This window comes from Artibeus jamaicensis, unplaced genomic scaffold (assembly GCF_021234435.1).
Source record: "Artibeus jamaicensis isolate MK-2021 breed Jamaican fruit bat unplaced genomic scaffold, CSHL_Jam_final contig_76, whole genome shotgun sequence".
NCBI lineage: Eukaryota > Metazoa > Chordata > Mammalia > Chiroptera > Phyllostomidae > Artibeus > Artibeus jamaicensis.
In genome coordinates, this window is record NW_026521954.1 from 9,681,312 (window position 1) to 9,700,813 (window position 19,502).

The 19,502-nt window shown below is 45.5% G+C and overlaps 1 protein-coding gene across 9 annotated transcripts in view; it reads right to left on the minus strand.

The window, feature by feature from the left end:
- The window catches only part of PCDH7 (protocadherin 7), a 410,332-nt gene extending 399,821 nt beyond the window's left edge, over positions 1 to 10,511 (minus strand). For 8 of the 9 annotated variants that reach the window (XM_053672405.1, XM_037138578.2, XM_037138577.2 and 5 more), the window contains exon 1: positions 6,308 to 10,511. In XM_053672405.1, coding sequence (XP_053528380.1) covers positions 6,308 to 9,457 — 3,150 coding nt within the window. In that variant the 5' untranslated portion in view covers positions 9,458 to 10,511. Of the gene's footprint in view, positions 1 to 3,323; positions 3,685 to 6,307 lie in introns of those variants that run through there. The other variant, XM_037138579.2, reaches the window with a different exon arrangement.
- Positions 10,512 to 19,502: the final 8,991 nt, after the last annotated feature.

Consider the following 19,502-nt stretch of genomic DNA (forward strand, 5'->3'; position numbering starts at 1 on the left):
TATATATATACAGATCTTACTATTTCTATACAGTCATAGTAAATGAATGGAGGGGGAGCCTTGCTACAGTCTAGAAATTGGTTACTCACAGCTTAAACATAATGCTCTAAACAATTATCACACTAACCTTCATACAAACTCTCCATCACCACCCTCCCCGTGGCGGGTTAGGAGGTGATGCCGTTCAAGTATCTAATAGCATTTAGTGACTCTGCAAATAGCATTTTGGTTGCAAAGGTCTTGTCGCAATGTATCAGTTTTAAAAACAGTGCAGATGTCATTCCAAAATGGAAGAAAAGTGATCATTTGTATTTATTAATACATAAATTTAGACTCTAATACATCAGATTTGTTTACTGTGTAACAAGGAAGTGATCTACCTAAAAAATAATAACAAAATACTCTTCTACAAATTGTCTAGAAGACAAATTTGGAAGAAGAAAATAGCTCACAATTGTACAAGGCAGGGGGAAAGTAGGTTTACAGTTGTCCATGTGGAAAATAAAACAATTAATAGTAGCAAACACGATTTTGTGTACTCACAACTGTATACCTACTTTTGTCCCACTCTTACGTTAAGGATGCTACAAAGACAAAGTGAGTGTGCAAAATTTGTGAAATACAAAGGAGTACAGAATAGGAATCATCAATATTGGTGGAAAAGGACAAAGATTATCCCAATTAGAACACATGGAAAGTTGCATACTATTTTAGAGAAAGCTTGTATTAATTCCCGTTTGAAAGATGTTTTTATTGAGGATATACTAAATGCTAGCTAGGTGTTTACATCTGTCCTTACTGTTCTACTAAGATTAAAAATGCTGTCAGTTGCCCTGACTGGTATGGCTCAGTTGACTGGGAATCAAATCATCCTCCACAGTGGAAGGTCACTGGTTAGACTCCAGTCGGGGCTGATGCCCAGGATGAGGGAGGGATCAGGCCCCAGTAAGGGGTGCCTGCAAGAGACAACCAATCAGTGTTTCTCCCTCACATGAATGTTTCTTTATCTCTCTTTCTCCCTCTCTTCCCTTCTCCCTATAATCAGTAATAGAAATAAATATTTAATTCTGTCAATTAACTTGTTGAATATATGTTCTAAACCACCACACTGCTTGCCTACTTTGTTATCAGTTGCCATTTTTTCTAAGGGTAAAAACATACTACTTAAAAAAACTCTATAAAATTTGAATTATAATTTGCCAGATAATTTTACAGATTAAAATCTAGAACCTAGAGCAGAATTATATTCTATTTTAAAATGACAACCAATCTACAGCCCTGGCCAGTGTGGCTCAGTGAGCCAGAGCATTGCCCCGTAAAAAAAAAGGGTTGGAGATTCTATTCAGGATCAGGGCACATACCCAGGCTGCAGGTTTGAACCTCGGTCTGCAGTTGGGGTGCATAAGATCCACACCCTCTAGTCCCACAGGAGACAAAACCAATAGCTCTTTCCCTCCCACACTGATGTTTCTCTCTGTCTCCCTTCCTCTCTCTCTAAAACAATTGAAAAATGGCCTCCAGTGAGGATAAAAAAATAAATGAATAAAAGTCAGCCTACATAGCCAAATATGCAGTTATACATACATAAATAAACTTCAACAGGTTTCTGTCACTATTGAAATTATATACAAAGAGAAGGTTACAAAAAATCTCTCTCTTTTTTTCCCTTTTTACCAAGAGGTGATAAATACGAGAATAAAAAAAGAACACTGGACTCCGCACTCCATGACTTGGGCTCTTGTCCACATTATATACCTGATTATTTTGTGATGATACAAATTACTTTTTCATACTAAACTTGTCCCCTCTTCTGTAAAATCCAGGGGCAGTTTTAGTTGCTGTCTTTTAATTTTGAAATGTGATGACTAGTGATTTTAGAAACAGACAATAAGTAGCTGATTATGATATACTTTATTCTGATTATGTATATGTGTAAAGTTCAAGTATTTTCCACATATAAAAGTATGAATACCACAAGGAAATAAAAGTTGAACTGCACCATGATTGGTTTATATGAATACATCTGTATGTGTTCCTAGGGGTGGAAATAGAGAGGTATTTCCATATATAACATGTGCATACTTTTCCATATATGAAATATGTAACTACTCAAAAACAGAAAGATAACAAGTGATTTGACTATATCTAGGTGATGATTTACCTAAAATTTTTTACATCGACTCTGTGTTTTTACGTCTAAGTCATGAACTGACTTAATACAAGCTTGGAGTAAGGTTCAAATGGTCATACCTGGACTTCCCCCAAATCTGCATGTTCACTGCACATCAAATCAGTGGATGACTCTGTCCTTGTTTTATCCAGAGCTCCAGGTAACACTACCTTAGTAGATACCTCCTGACTAAAGACAGCCTCACCTTCATCATCACTAGCTTCTCCTCCACAACATCAAGCCAAAGGTGACAGAAATCCCACCAGATCTAGGTGGACTGTGTGCATCTCGAAAAGTGTCCTTGCTTACTTACAAACAGGAGAGCCATACTGTAGAAACCCTGCTTACAGAATTGAAACTGGAAGCTGCGCAAGGCAGCACTCTGCAGATGCACTTCCTCCCTAACACGTATGGTGTCATAGGCACACACAAATCGATGCGTGGTGTTCTCGGTGCTCAGAGCTCTGCTGGATGATGCCAAGTCATGTCATCCACTGGCTGCCGAAATTGTAGCAATTAAAAAAATAAAATAACTTCTGCCGTAAGCTTTACTAAGTATGCAACAAATATTGAGTGTGATCTGATCAATTAAAGGAAACATTTTTCAGATGGCATCCAGCAGCTCCTTACGCAAGTAAACTGTCACTGGAGTCAATATAAATTCTTTCTGAGTATCCCAGGATCAGCTACAAATGGATTTTTAAATGAATGTTTATTCAAGCCATATCCTCTACACTCTTGCCAAAAACAAAGTACCTAACATTCCATTTACTAAATACAATAAAATTTTTACTTGCCAGTGCGTTGTCCAAATAACAGCATGGCCAGGAGATGAGCTCAATAAAACTGGAACATAATAAGTGAAGTGGTAACTATACCTTTATATATGTCGGCTCATATTTTGGAATTATGTTAACTCTTTAAGAAAATTGAAAAAGATACTTGGCACACTAAAACACTAGAGATTTTAAAATAGATAGAAAAAATGCTAAAAAAGAAAATGCTTCTACCTTTATTTTATAACTTAAAAACATACATGTACTTATAAAACTGTAATAACCACAAAGACCAGGTTTATCAAGCAAAAGGAAGAATGAAATGGAATGGGGCATCCTGACTCCCGATAACACTGTCCGCGATGCAGATTTCCCCCACCGGACATACCACTATAGATCAAGGGCTTCCACTGCAGAGGTCTACACTTGGAAAACCTGGGGTTCCATCAGTGTTCCTAACGTGTGACTTTTCAAAGTAATTCCAGCAATTCTGCAACACAGATCTCCTAGCTTCTGCCCAGGACTAAGTGCAGACGCTTGATTTGAATGACTCTAGTGCTGTGAAAACAAAGATGATAGAGAGGGAGGTGGCTTTATTTACAAACTTGTATTTCAACAAAGCTGTTTACTGTGATGCAGTCAGTTAAGAGGACTCAGGAGCACTACTTCCAAAGGTCTCCCTGTCCTGAAGATAAGAGCCCTGTGGCAGACATTCCCTTGACAACGTCGAGTAAGGAACTGTGATAAAGGAATTTAGGAAAACTGTAAATAAAATGAAGGCTTTATGTCCGATAAAATCTCAGATTTTTAATCTCTTGCCTTAAGGAATTAAAAGATGGCAACCCTCAAAATTTTCCTTGAATGAACTCAGTATCAAAGGGGGGGGGGGAATTACAACAAACCCCTGCATTTGTTTATAAATTTTCTTCTATGTGAGGTTGCATCAAAGAAAATACATTTTGGCACTGTGAAAAAACTAAAGGTAGTATCCTTTAAAAATAAAAACAGAAAATCATCTATTTATGATATAAACAAAAATCAGCACAAAAAAAATCCTTTTTATTATGTGAGATGTCTAAACAGAATATAGCTTTGTAAATGGATCCCTGTCCCCTGACAGCAATATCGAGATGAAGAGTATCAATTACTAGTACTAATTACATTAAGGGGGCTTATTCCATTTGCTTTTATTTTGTTTTAGGTTAGCTATTTATTGTGGTTAAAACTTTATACATCTGTTGAATACCTAAGGACATACAAGTTTTCCAGAGTCACTTTTGGCAAACTGCATGATTTATCCCAATGGCTTTGTAGGATATGTGAACTCTCTTGCTCAGCTAAGAGACTAACCCTACACATTAGTTTATTTATAAGCATATCACTTTGCCTTTTAAACAAGATGCCACAAGAGCCTTGATAGTGGCTGTGTTAAATATTCAAGAATATAGGTCTAACCCTATTTGATGGGCCAAAGCTTAAGTGATGCACCCTAGTAGGTGGTTGCAGTAAAGAAATATAGCTATAAATCTGCCACGGATACCTCCACTCAGGAGTTGAAGATTCCACCGTTTAGAATGCAAATGCCATCCAGCCACTAGACAAACAGCCCTGCCAGGCTAACAGCTGAGTAGTAACTATTCAGCAGAAAGATTCCTTCACCGGACTTTTGCATTAAAATGACCATTTTCTAGGGAAATTTCAACAGATCTCGATTTATTTTGGGGTGTTTGTAAGTAATCTTACAAAAGTGCTATTATTTTAACTGCAATTGGCCTTGTTTAGAAGACTGATAAAAGCACAAAAAAGAACAAAAATCTGTTTCTAACTCCAGGCAAAGCGATGCCACAACAGGTGCAAACCTTCCACTGGACAAATTTCACTTAAACCCAACAACAACAGATAACTCAGCCTCACGTGCATATCAAAAGACATACTTTCAAACTTTTAGTGCATTACACTTAAACCTGTGTTTTCTTGTATTGCTTTGAATACTGGATATAAAGCCATATTAAGTATGATTCTTCTTAGCCAAATATTTTCTGCATATAGTAAAGTACTATATGCAGAATGCAGAAAATATTTCTTTAGGAAACTAATGTTTAAAAGTATGAAAGCAATAAGAAACTATTTATCTCCTGTAATATCTTTAATGTGCCCATCAATACACATCTTTAATAAGGCTATTAAATAACTTTTTCCTTTGCCTTAATTCTTTTCCGATCATACATTCCACATGCGAAGCATATCTAATAAAAAAGCTATTATTCGATACTGACAATTATAAATGTGTTTCTTGGGATGAGTCCTGAAATTAAGAAATATGTGATTTATTAGAAGATGTATTAGTAGAGTTGCTACAGCATTAGACTCAACAGTTTCCAAAAGGTTGTATTTGCTGTGTCAAACTTTGGTGGGCATAAAAAGTAAACTTTGTGAGCATTGCATATACCACACAATACATTTTACATATACTTTCGAAAGGGCTTTTTTTTCCCTTTTTTTTACTGTTTCCACATTTCACTGAGAAACAACCGGAGCAGATCTTCCATATAACCTTCATTGTCTCGGTACAGCACAGTGCACACCCAAACACTCTTGTACCCAGTGCGTCAAACACAAACACTTTTGTTGCTTGGATCAATAAGTAGTTCAGACAGTGCACTTTTTCCTTATAAACTTTTAATACAAGACATAAAGAATGCAAATGCTGATTCTGTAACCTCAGAAAAGTCTAATTGTTATAGGTATCAAAATATTAAAAATATTATTTTCATGACACTTGCACATCACTAAATATTTTTAGACTACCATTTTTGTCAGCGTAGACAGTACATCTCTATTTCAGACTTGGTACCACATCTGCATGAGTCAGCATCCACGTACCTGTGAAGTTCTGCATAATGTGTAACACAGCTCAAACTTTTATAGTGTCAAGTTGCACAGACACCAGTAGTAATTCTAGAAATTCTCCCTGGATACAATTATCTACTTAGTAGCCACAAAAGAAAGTAATTTCCGGTTAAAGCTAATTACACAAACAGTCTATACATATTTGTTCTGGAAACACAAAATGTAGGGAGGCTTTGGGCTGTCAAGTGCAAAGAGAAGTACAAAATACTTCCTACTTTGAACTTTTTCTTTAGTAATTCAGTAACCGTTGATCTGACTTGCAAAATACAGTGTCTTGCATAGATGGCCTCTACCAAATTAATGATGTATGAGTTACCATTAAATCCCTGCTATTAAACTTTTAAATCACAGCTTTCGAAAAAGGGAAGACCACACTTTGCAGGAGGTCCTTTCTGTCTCAGAATTATTAGCCTTGTCTGGGATAGTTAAATGTATCTGAGATGCATCTTACCTGTTTGCTGTACTTGTTATTGGTTTGACAGCTGTACTCAGAGCAGTGGTCTGATCCAATGGAAATGTTGTCTCCTGCTCCCACAAATGTGTTGGCTGGTGGTAGATCTTGCACGGCTTGGTGTTTTTTTCCTGCAGTTGGTGACTGGGGGTGAAGCTGGACAGTGGGCAATGGGGAACTGGATTTGTAATGCCTGGCCAGGTCAGGACTGCCAGGCCCGCCGTTGACTGACCGGTACCGGCCCATGCTGGGGCTGTCCGACAGCTTCTCATTGACACTATCATACCTCTGTCCGTTTGGCTTAGAAGCTTCCACAGTGACAATGCTGCTGTAGAGAGGCTGCTTTGATTTTTTGTTTTTCTTGTCCTTTTTAGGCTTTTTAGATTTGTCATGCTGTTGGGGTGTAAAAAAGTCTTCGTGGTCTTTTTTGCCAGCCTCATAGCCATTTTTATTTTTGGAACGGCAGTACCTGGCCATCACTACAATTAAGATGATTAGAATCACTGTCATAATACCAGCAACCACCCCGATGACAATACTAAGTCTCTGTTTGCTAATTTCGTAGCTCGGGTCCCCAGCTATATCCTGGGTGAGTGGGGTGTGCAAACTTCTGGCTATCTGGGAGTCGATCACAGTTGCGTTAGAGACACTTTCATTGACAAACACATGCACCAGAGCTGTGGTGGACTGGGAGGGCTGCCCACTGTCATTCACTTGCACCACCAACCTGTGCAAGCCATAATGCTTCTGGGTGAGTTTCCCCACTAAGGAAACCACACCACTGGCGGAATCAATCTCGAACAGCTTGAAGGGATTCCCTCCCACAATGCTGTAGTTAAGGTCTGCATTGATGCCATCATCACTGTCTGTTGCCAACACTGTAGCAACTACTGTCCTGACGGTACTTGAAGGGGGCAGTAAAGTGTAGGAAACGTTTTTGGGAAGGGTAATTGTGGGAGCATTGTCATTTTCATCCATTACGAAGAGAGAGACCGTGGCTGTGGCTGACCTGGGAGGATCTCCTCCGTCCACGGCCTTGACTCTGAATGTGTATGTGGTCTGATGTTCCCGGTCAAAAGACATGGTGGAGTAAATGGTCCCCGTGTCATTTTCAATGGAAAAAATATTACTGTTTTCCTCGATGTACAGGCTCATCTCTGCATTGCGCCCCTTGTCAGCATCCATCACCGTGACCATCCCCACGGGGCTGTTGGGCTGCAAGTTTTCCTTCACATAAAAGGTAAAGACATCCTGCATAAACTTAGGGTCATTGTCATTCTTGTCAGCCACCTGCACGATCACTGTGGTGCTGCCCTGCAGCACCGGGATGCCTTTGTCTTTGGCGTTAACTTTAAACTCATACCTGTCCGTCTGCTCGCGGTCCAGCACCGTGTTGACCAGGATGTCCCCAGAATCGGGGTCGATGGCAAAAATCCCCATCACGGAAGAGTCCAGGGAGTACGCTATCTCCGCGTTTTTCCCGCTGTCGGCGTCTGTCGCCAGCACCGTGGCCACCCTCTCACCAGGGATGTTGTTCTCCGGAAAGTAGACCTCCACCACGGACTGGCCGAAGACAGGCGGGTTGTCGTTGGTGTCTCCCACCTTGACAATCAGGGAGTTGTTGCTGGAGAGGCTGGGGCCGCCGGAGTCCACCGCCACTATGACCACGTTAAACTCCCGGGTGGTCTCGTAGTCCAGAGGGGCCGAGGTGTGCAGGAAGTACTTCTTCTTGTTTTGGTCGCCCTCTGTGTCGCTGGCCGGCTTGAGCTGGAACGGCACGTCCCCCACCACGGTGCAGGCGACCACACCGTTCTCGCCTTGGTCTCGGTCCGACACCTGCACCAGGGCGATGGGAGTGTCCACCAGGACGTCCTCGGCCACGTTGGCCACCCCGTCCTTGAGTGGGATACGCCCAATCTTTCGGATTTCAATAGACGGCACGTTGTCGTTCTCATCCTTGATGATGAGGACCACGGTGGCCTTGTCGGTCTTGGGGGGCTGCCCGCGGTCGCGGGCCATGACCGTGAAGCGCAGCTGGTTCACCTCCTCGCGGTCTATTCGGTGCAGGACGCTGAGCCACCCCGAGGTCTCGTCCAGGCGCAGCAGCCGCCTCACGGACTCCGTGGCCGCCCCGAACACGTACTCGATCTGCCCGTTGACCCCCACGTCCAGGTCGGCCGCGCGCAGCTGCAGGATAGGGGTCCCCGGGGCGCTGTTCTCGGCCAGGTCGGCCTCGTACACGCTCTTCTCGAAGCGGGGGCTGTTGTCGTTCACGTCGGTGATGAGCACCCGCAGGATGGCCTGCGAGGAGCGGGGCGGGTCCCCACCGTCGCGCACCCGCAGGGTCAGCTCGTAGGAGTCGCGCTGCTCGCGGTCCAGCGCCCCCTTCACGATCAGCTGCGGCTGCTTCTCGCCATCCGGGGTGTCGGCCACCTGCAGTTCGAACACGCTGCTGCGGCCGCCGGGGCCGCTCCCGCCGCCGCCCTCCGGTGCGTCCAGCCGCCGCTTGGAGCCGCCGCCGCTCCCGCCGCCCCCGGGGTAGGGGGCGCTGTCCGCAGGCCCCGCGCGCCGACCCTCGCCGCCGCCTCCGCCGGGTTCCTGGAGCAGCTCGTAGCGCTCGATGCCGTTGCGGCCGAAGTCGCGGTCGGTGGCGGTGGGAAGCAGGTACAGGGTGCCCACCGGCCTGTTCTCCTCCACCGTGAGGGTGAGCACCGGCGACGGGAAGGTGGGCGTGTTGTCGTTGATGTCCAGCACGATGACCCGGCCTTCGAACAGGTCCACCCAGCTCTGCGAGGGCCCGATCACCGACACCTCGAAGTCCAGGAAGCACTCGTTCTCGTCGAAGATCATCTGACACTGGGGCAGCTTCTCGCGGTCGATGCGCCGCTCACTCGTGCTCAGCTCTCCCGTGAGGTTGTCGATCTTCAGGTACTCCGAGCCCGACTCGAGGCTGAACGTCACCTCGCCCGAGCCGGTCACGATGCCCAGGTCCGAGGCGACGTTGCCGATTCGGACGTCTGCGGGGCCCTCCTCGGCCAGCCGGTACCGGAGGAGTTGCTTGGCGGCGGCCAGGCTGAGCGAGAGCGGCAGGAGGAGACAGCAGCCCAGGCACCAGCCGCGCGCCCACCCCGCGGTCCGCATCCTCAGCATCTTCTCCTGCTGCTGCTGCTACTGCTCCTTCTAATCACAGCCCCCCTCGGCGCGCCCCTCCTCCGGGGCCGGCCGCCTGCCCTCCTCCCGGACCTCTCCACTCTCCGGGAAAGGAAAAAGGCGAGAGAGAGAGGTGGGAGGGGGCCAGAGCGGTGCGTAGAGTCAGCCAGGGGAAACCAGCGATAGATCCTTATTCTTCTTCTTTTTTTTTTTTTTGTCCTGCTTCTTCCGAAAGTTATTGTTTCATAATTCATGCAATGGGTGCTAATCACCCGCTTGCTGGCCGCCGTTCAGTCGCAGTACTCACAGTTCACGGGACACTGCGCGCCACGGGTTCGGCGCCCCCCTCCCCGGAGTCATCCCCGCAGCAAGCGGAGAATCCCGGGCTCCCGTCCTGGCTCTGTCTGAAGGGGCCGGTACCGCTCCGGCAGGCGGGCGGTGGAGCCGGGAAGCACAGGGGAGCGAGTCTGCAGCCTCCCCCGCCTGCCAACCCTGCTAGTCTTTGCTGCTACTCGAGTTGAGTCCAATTCACGTTTCAGCCGCTCAGTCCAGCCTTAGCTTCTGCTCCGCCTGCCCAAGGAAAACGTGAGTCGCTTCCTGCACGAGGCGCTGGGGTCAGCAACAAGCCAGTCTCAACTCCGACTCCGCTCAGGCAGAAGGAGAGCCAGTCAACAGATCGAGAATGTAGAATACCCGGCAGGTTGCTGCGGGCGCCGAGCAACGGAGACCACTCGCGTTACAGAGCGGTCCGCGTCCGGGTTCCCCCCGCGCGCCCAAGAGCAGCCCGAGCCATGTTCAGAGTCGGTCCCCTCTCACCCCGAGAGCTGCTTTTCCTTTTTTTCTTAACAACTCTGCGCAAGGTCATTAGTCACGAAGCCGCCGCCTGAAACCGCAGCAGCAGTTCGCCGGCGGAGGTGAAGGCTGAGCCGAGCGCAGCGCGCGGCGCCCAAGTTTGGGTTCGCAGCCGCAGAGTCCGTGCCTTTCCTCACCTGCATTCGGCCCGCATGTCGGAGCACTGGGATCTGCAGCGCTGTGCGCGATTCAGGGAGGAGATTGCAGCCTCTCTCTCTCCCCACTCTCTCGATCCCTCCCCTCCCTCCCTCTCTCCTCCCTCCTCCTCCTCCTCCCTCCTCTCCTTTCCCCTTTCCCCTTCTCCCACTCTGTCTCCTGCACGATCCGTTTCCTTTCACCCAGTCCCAATGCAGGCAACTCGAGCTGAACTTGATCCCTTTGCAGTTCAAAGGTGAGCAAACCCGGCTCTGTGCACAGGCGACGTTGGCCCAGCGAGAGCCCCTGGCCGGGCTCTCCCAACGGCAATTAACAAAGATGCCCAATTCTGTCCGGATTTCCGAAGAAAAGCCAAAGGCATTGGGGAGGGAGTGGAGGGGGAGGTGGAGTCAGTGATAGCTGCCAAGTAGCTTGGGGAGGGGGGGCGGGGGACAAAAACAGTTTGCCAAGGGGAGAAAAAGTGCCAGTCGGTTGCTGCCTCGGAAGTGCCCTGGCTCGGCGGGTGAATTCCGCAGTTGTCTGGTCCCTTTCGCGTCTAGGAGAGTCTGGTGCGGGCGCTCCCGCCGCCCCTCGAGCTGCCACAGCTCTAAGACACGGCAAGTGGGAAGCTCCCGCTCAGGAGCCGAGAGCCAGAAACCCGCAAGTTTGCCCAAAGTGGTGGTTGCTGCTAGTGGCTCAAGCTTGTCCGTGACGCTGCTGCAGCGGCGGCGGCGGCGATAGCAGCCGAAGCGCGGAAACTACACACTCGCCGAGAGGGAGGGAGGAGTGTGTGTGTTGCAGGAGGGAGGGGGCGGGAGGAGGGAGTACTAGTCAGCAGCCGCGCTCCGGAAAGCCCGGCTTCAGCTCTTCGGGCCGCTCCGAGTGTGCACTCTCCCTGTCGGCCTCCCCCGAAGCCAAAGCACTCCTCCCCCCGCCTACCCCCAAGTCCCCAGCGAGTGCTGCCCGTGTTTTCTCGGAGGGACTGGTTTTCCCTCCCTCAGGCTGGTAAATTTCCTCCTCTCTTTAACGCCCAGCGCGAGCAGCAGAGCGCTGGAGAGGGGTCAGGAAACGTTTTCCCCTGTTCCATTTCCCCTTCTCGGAGCCCATTCCCCACCGCCACCATGTGTGTCCGGCTAGCAGTCTTGGTTAGGGGATAATTACGGGTGGTTTGGGAGACCCCGCGTGCGCCCAGGGAGCCACGCTCGTCTTCTGAGAAACCATGATGGGCTGCAGTGGTTAAAAAAGAACATAAAACTTCAGAAAAAGCGGGAGAGGGGTCTTTCTGCGGGGAGCGTAGACTTCGGAGGACTGGGTTAGGGTTGGGGTGGGTGGGGTGGCGCATGTCTTTGTTTAAATGCTTGGCAGTCCTATCCTCTTGCTTGCTTATGGGGGTAGACCGTTTGTGTGTGCGCGCGCGCCTAGGGAATAAACACACGGTGGAAGCCTCGATATTATTTTCTGAGCAAAACCCTGCAGCCTTCAGTAACTGGCAAAGTGTAGCGTCACCTATCTTGATAAAAGGGAAATAAACTTTAATGGCAACTTTGTGTACCTAAGTGTCCCTAGCTCCTTTTTCTTTCCTTTTTATGACTTTTGTGCCACTTGACCGTACATGGTAGCCCCCCACGCAAGGCTTTCCCAGGATTCATTCACGGCCACCGCAGCCCACCTCATGAGATCTCAGTTCTAGGTGTGTTTTCTGAACTGTAGTCATTTACTCTTCGTTTATTTCAGCAGCGGTTAAAGGGGGGGGGCAAGATTAAGGAGGTTGAAGCTGGCAGGGGATATTTGGGGAGAATTCTTACCATCTCCAAACAGAACAAGGGACTTCTGCTGGGATTTGGTTGTTCTTTAGCTGGTTTGTCCAACCTATAGGCATTGAAGGGCCTCCCCTTAAAGGAAAATTTAAAGTGAAAAGAAAAAAAGAATCTGTCCGTAGTGGGTACTCTATCTTTATGAGACCTGTGTGAGGAGGCAGAATGATTTAAACCAGATAAACACCAATAAAGTCTACGAGCAGCTGTAGCGCGCGGTTGTTTGAGCGGGCGCAGCCAGCAGGAATGGGGAGAGAAGCGGCAGATTTCCAAGCTTTCCCTAAGGGGGAGAGTGAGGCGCGGAGGTGGAAGTGTGTGTGGTATGTGTCAGGGAGCTGGTGAGTATTTTCCAGTCTGCTAAAGCAGCCACACTCTGGATAGCGGCTCCTCCTCCGCGGCCAGGCCGGGAACCCGGCCTCCCCCCCGCCCCCAGCACCCGTCTACCCCAGCAGCCGCGGCAGCCGCCCCCCACCCCCCGCCCCCCAACCAGCCGAGCCTCTCTGCTCTGTATCTGCAGCATCAGCGAGAAAATCCCGGCGCGCAGACTCAGTGCGCACCACCGCAGTCTGGAGCCAGAGACTGGGGGTGGAGGGCAGAGGGTGCCGCAGCGCCTTCGCGGTAGGCTAAGTGGCAGGAATGCCAAATCCCCTATACATTTGGGAAACCTTGTTTTTTCAGAGTACCGGCCTCCCTGCGCACCTGGTCCCTTTTTCCCCCCAGGATCTCAGGCGAAGGAGAAAGCTGTCTCTACTCTGCGGCCTTGCACCGGTGCATTCCGATGCGCGGCATTATGGTGCAGTGCATTCAACCCCCTCGCCGCCTATGGTAACATTTTGCAAACTTCAGGCAGCTGTGTAGACGGAGGACATGGTGCACTCCCTCATTCCTCATCTGGCTATAAAAACTTGAACAAACCCCTTCACATCTGCAAACATTCGCCCACGGCCCCAGCGCGCATTCTCCAGGTACACGCTTGTGAGCGGTTAAGGAGTGGGTGTCTTTTCCCCAGCGCGCAGCGAATTTCTTCCCAGATGACCGGGGGCGCAGCGTGCCCTTCACAGTGCGGTGGTTTTCTCATTGCGAGCGGGAGGTAGCCCCCAGCGCGGCCTCCGCGCTCTCAGCCCCACCAACTCCGCCGCCGCGCCAAGTCAGCGTGGGAAATGGGTCCGACGTGGGCAGCATGGAGAACAGCGCGGCCGGACTGCCAGAGCGGTGCAGCCTCCTGGCTGCAAATCCCTCCCCATTGGTCCCTGGCTCCGACCTTTCTGCAGTTGCAGCCAAGGAACCGCGGCGGCTCAGCTCCGCTGCACGGCTCTAGGGAGACTGTACGGAACGAGCGGGGAGGGGTGTGGGCGAGGTGAGAGGAGACCTCGGGGCGCCCTTGTCGCAGCCGGAGCTCTCGATGCTCGTCCGCCCCCTGTCTGGAGAACGACACTCCTCCTCCAGCCTTCGGCGGGCGCGGAGGATGAATGAAGGCGAGCGGCGGTTTCCCCCACCCCCGCCCCATTTCCGCAGTCTTCCAGCCAGTGTCACAAGTGCTCTGCAATTTCATTAAATGGAACTGGGGACTTAATCCCTCCACCCTCCACCCCCGAACTAGACCTCACGGAGGGAATATGATATCCGGCTTCGCTCTCAGCCGCAAACCCCTCCCGGCTTCCCCGCCCCAGGACTGCATTTATCTTCTCAACCCGAGAGGAAAGGGTTCCGAAGGAAATGGGATCGAAAGTGTAACCGGCTGCAATAAATTACAGAGCCGGCTGCTGGTGCTGCCGCTTTGGCGGTCAGAGTGGAAGAGAGACACCGAGATCGGTGTCCTGATACCGGCGTTGATCGGAATAACAGTGCATCACCGACCGTATGAAGCAACAATGTTGGAGCGAGTGTTGAACTGCAGGGGATTTTTATTGTTCCGTTTTTAAGGACACTAAGAAGAAATGTCCCTTTGAAACCAAGATATAAAACATGAAACGGACATTTAATAAAAGTTGGCAAATAATTTCCTTTCTATGACAAATACCCATAACTTAATATATTCGATAGGTGTGTGTGTGTGTTAATTTACGTATTAACATTGCTTGCTTAAAACTGTTTTGCACTTAAGAAATTTCAGTGACTGGGCTGAAAAAGAGCATTCAAGGTCCTTGGTGTAGCTTAAGCCTCAAGAAAAGACAGGAAGGGAAGTAACGACAACAAAAGTTTATGAGTAAAATACGAAGTAGGTTCCGGAGATACGATCTCAGGGGGGCTTTCATTTATTATAGGCGCTGCACGCACAATACTCCTAGAAAAAGGTTAAATACAGTAACCGGATAGCCAGTTCTGGAAGGAAATATAAAGCAATTTGACGGGAAGGGAGAAAGTGACTCAAGAACTCCACCAAGGGACAAACAGAGGAAATGACACCCCTACATCTTCAAATTCATTGACCTTTCATCTTTTTAAAACGGTCCTTTTATGTCCACTTGCATATGTGTAGATATGCTTTTGAAACCTGTACGATCAATCCTTCCTCCAGCTACGTTTGGTCAATTTAATTTTTTAGTCTTTCTTCGCTAAGTAATTAGAAATGATTATCTCTTCAACATATATCATTTCAAATAGTAAATGCAACTGTGCATAGCTATTGTATTACAGCAAGAGTGATTCTGATCCTTGGGACTATGATAAACTTTAGGCATATTTTGCAACCTTAAATCCAAGCTTGTAGTATTAAAATGTGTAGTAGACTGAAATGGCTAAATTATTCCTTGCAATAACAGGCGTTTTGATGGACATTAAAACTCAGCAGTTTAAATAAGGAAATCCCAGATTTCCCTTTAAGCAGGTAGTAACTACGTACATGGGTGGTTATTTAATTGGTCTCCACCCAAGAAATAGAAGCAGTTGTGATGTTTCAAGTAGGAAATCATGTTAATGAAAAGCCAAATACTGCAATATATCAATAAAAAAGGAATACAAGCTACGAATGAAAACTAAATTGATTCATACCACCTATTGGATAACTATAAAACATTCCCACAAGGCCACCTGAAAACTCTGTTTACAGAAAAAAAAACTCATGAAAATAAATTTTAAGTATCTAAATATTAAATTATAGGCTGTGTGATTTGCCAACTTAAAAAGTGTTCTCAGTTTTAAAATAATACCTGATAGAAATTATTTTCACTTTAAGCTTAGCATAGATTGAGTCAATTTTTTTCCATTTCTAAAGCTTTAAATGCCCAACCATACATAATATAACATAGATTTATGATTTATGCTATATATACAAAGGTCTAGTCCATTACTAACTGACAGACACATTGCCTTTATTTACAAGATAATATATGGACTTTTTCCACCTTCACATTAATTTTTATACATTCGCAAAAACCTAAGCTTGGGAGGAAAATACAGTATTTGGCAAAGTTTGGGTGAATTGTGGGTTAACAGACCCTTGATATGTCGAATAGTATATCATATTATTTGTGGCCATCTAAAGCTGTCCCTTGTCACTATCTGTGATAAGTCGAACACTCCAGTGCCCTTTGCCACAGGAACTTGAGACCTTTGGCGTTTCTTTACTCTCATAGTAGGATATGTCAGATGCTGCTGTGAATAATGACCTCTAAGCTAGATAATATTTTAAGGATTGAATGGGAGGGAAATCTCATTATAATGGCTTTCATGAATATAATACTCAAGTAAATGACCTTTCTTGTACTAAGAATGGTCTAAAGTTATGAATTAGCTTTGTAAGTTTTAGCCCCTGACTATGATGATCTATGCTAACTGGTTCACTTCTTGCATTAATCACCAGTACCAGATAGTACAAAATTGTATTCCATCCAATTTCAACCAGTGCATTTAGAAAATACAAAGGTGGCATGTTTCTAGAGTGGTTAATATAATAAATTTAGCTAACAGCAATGTATTTTCCAATGATCGATGCTGATTCTTAAAAGGCAATTCACTGGGACCTTGTCACAAGTATTTCTGGCTTTGGCCTCTGGACCTAGGGTAGGAGTGATTCCCGGCCCCCTTGTGGTTATTTGAGGTCACTGACACTGTTTGGGCCATCAGAGTGAAAATATAATTTCACTTCCTAAGGGAACATAGATGGCCAAAATGACACCATTGATCAACTCAATCAGTCCAAGTGATTATTAACCTGACCTAAGACCAATGCTGGGAAACTGTCAATAAACTTCAGACTAATACTAAGTTTGGAAAATAGTACTATGTCTTAAATGCCTGTTTCAGCATATATCTGATGAAATAAATATATGAATTATCCAAGTAAAGCTGAACTAAAGTTTTACCAAATAAACAATATGGACTTAAACCACATGTCTCCATAATTCAGCAGTGTGCTTTTTAACCATAGTTGAAAATACAGTTCCATAGCAAAGCAACTTCTTCAAAAAGCTGTTTAAATCTGTGCCTAGTGAGTTTTAACATTTGTAAACATGGTTTAGTCTGGTTAAGTATTTTCCCCCTAGTAACTGCTATAGAGTCTACAATTTAGAACAAGACTTTTGATAAAGTACTTTCGACTCACAGACGGAAAGATAATAAAGTCTCTGCGTTTATGGTTACTTTTATTTCCTGTCTTGGATATGTAACTGATTTTCAATATTATCTCCAATGACTGGATAAAAACCATTCTGAGAATGTAAATAGAAGCTTTTAATTTGACTAACTTATGTATAAAATATTAAGTGTTTTGATGCATTATTAAGGTAATAGCTGTGATTAGTAACAGTATTCAGCCCTAAAATGTTTAGCTCATTCTTTCCCTGAGTGTTTCCTTGTTTTTCTCTCCAGATGTTCGATACAGTCTGGTCGTGTCTGCCTCTTTGAAAGGAAGAACTAGAATCCATCCCTGCCTTACCAGCGACACCTGATAGGAAGCTTCCCTGTTCGTCCGATGAACAAGAAGTGTTGCTTCTGTCTATCTTGTAAAGCAGATTTATTTAAAACATAAGAGAGAGGGTGTGAGAAAACCATGGTAAACTGAAAAAGAAAGCACTGAAACTAAGGCAGTGCCCCAGTTTCTGTTTTATCTTGCCTTGTAAGATAGCATTTCCAGAGGTCTATAAACCAATATTGCCTTCGACTACTAAAAATTACTGTCTTTGGAGTGCTGGCCCAAGCTCTTCAGTTTCTGAATTACCCTCACCACGCTCTTAATGTTAAGCTAATGGTTTTCGCTTGCTTTCAGAGTCTCTCACTTGCACCAGCCTCTTCCAAGACCTTGTATGAGGAGGCTGCAATAACACGTTTGCACAGTCATATGTTTTTTCAAATTTGCAAGAGTAAGAATGTAAGTGTAATAAGTTAAGGACACTGCTACCTCATTCCAATTCACAGTTCACTTATTTAAATAGTGTTAGAGAGTGCCAGGCACTTTTGAGATCTAGTTAAGGAAGGATTGAGATGAAGATGCATTCTGATTAAGGGGAAAGTTGAAATGGGGATACATTGAATTTGGGTGTGTTCAGGTGTGGTTTTGTGGATTCATAGTCTTTTTCACTCATAGTGAAATTATTGCAAACAACCATGGCACAGAATGGCTTCTAACAATGTACCCAGCATCCACTGTGGTGGCACCAAGGTGCAGTGCCAGAGGTTGTGAGTAGTGGGATAGTCCAAAGTGTGAGATCACGGAAGCATAGGGGTGGCCGAGTGAAATCAAGGCTTATGTGTGCAAAACCGGGAACAAGTCTGTACAAAGTTCTTCTAATTACCAGACCTGTAAAAGCCCAAGTAGAGATGTGTTTCTCAGTGACGTCTAATCAGAACAAAACTTCTCCCCTGTCGGGAATTGTTCAATAAGACAGAAGATGCACGTCAAATGCACTAAATGTAATGCACTAAAGATGCATTAGTCTTTTGAATGTGTCTGCGTGTGCAATTTCTAAACAAACATTGTGTGAATACAGAATGTATCAGATTCCCTGTGCTTAAGGGCACAAATAGCAGTACCACAAACACAGGATGTGTGTGTGCGTGCAGCTGGGTGGCTTTTGCACCCCAGTGTATCAGAGTGAGCACCTCTGACATTCTTTCCTGACACAGTCTGGTGCTTGGATATGAAACGACACACTCTGTCCAACAACACAGTGGAGAGATCCTAAAGAAATTAGAGTTTCAGCGGCAAACTTACAACTCTGCATCAATAAGTCAAAGGATTTTGTATTTACACAATTATGAAGCTTGATATAGTTCAAAGTTCTAAACATTCATTTCAACTGCTCTTCCATATGTCTAAATTTCAGATTGATTCTGTATATCTTTTTTTTTTCCAGAAGTGTTGGTCATACCAAAGTTCAAAAGAAAAGTATTATAGAGACATGTTAGTTCATTAATTAATAATTTATAGGTTTGGAGAGATATTTTGATATGTTTTCTTTGTTGCTTTATTTATTTATTATTTTATGCATTTATTTTTAGAGAGGGGAAGGGAGGGAGAAAGAGAGGGAGGGAAGCATCAATGTGTGGTTGCCTCTCGCATACCCCCTACTAGGGACCTGTTCTGCAACCCAGGCATGACCAAGAATCAAATCGACAACCCTTTGGTTCACAGTCTAATGCTTAATCTACTGAGCCACACCAACCAGGGCCATTGTCAGATTTTTTTAATTGTGAAATTTCTTGTATTGTCTTTTACAATTTTAAATATGCATTCATTTTGTAACTAGTTTTGTCATATTTTATATTGCTTTTTCTTGAGGAACCAAAATTGTATAAACTTCAGGCCCTACAAAACCTGAATCTGTCCTTGCTTGTCACGATTAAGAACACTGATAGAGATTAGTTCTAATGAGTAAAACATGGATATCAGAGATGCCCCCCAAAATCACAAATTCAATTCTGTAAAATGCAATAAAATGTTAAGAATTTACACAACCTAATTTATAAGTAAATATGGTGTGACAATATTTTCCTAAGGACAATAATCATGCTGCTTTAATAAATAGTATTTGGAGCAGGATGTTGGTTCTACAAGTTACTAAGGTGGAAGCATGATGAGGAAGAGCTGGGCCAAGTATTTGGAACCGGAGAGGTTGGCTTTGGATTCCAGGACTTCTACTTCGGACCTCTGTGTTTAGAGTAACCTCCCTGAGCTCCGACTTTTTATTATTTAATTTCTTTCACCCAGCGTGTGCTCACATGCTATCTCATATCAGGCCTTGTGTTAGATTTTGAGTAGGAGTGAAACCCAGATTCTCTTCTTCAAATAACTCATTTTAATTACA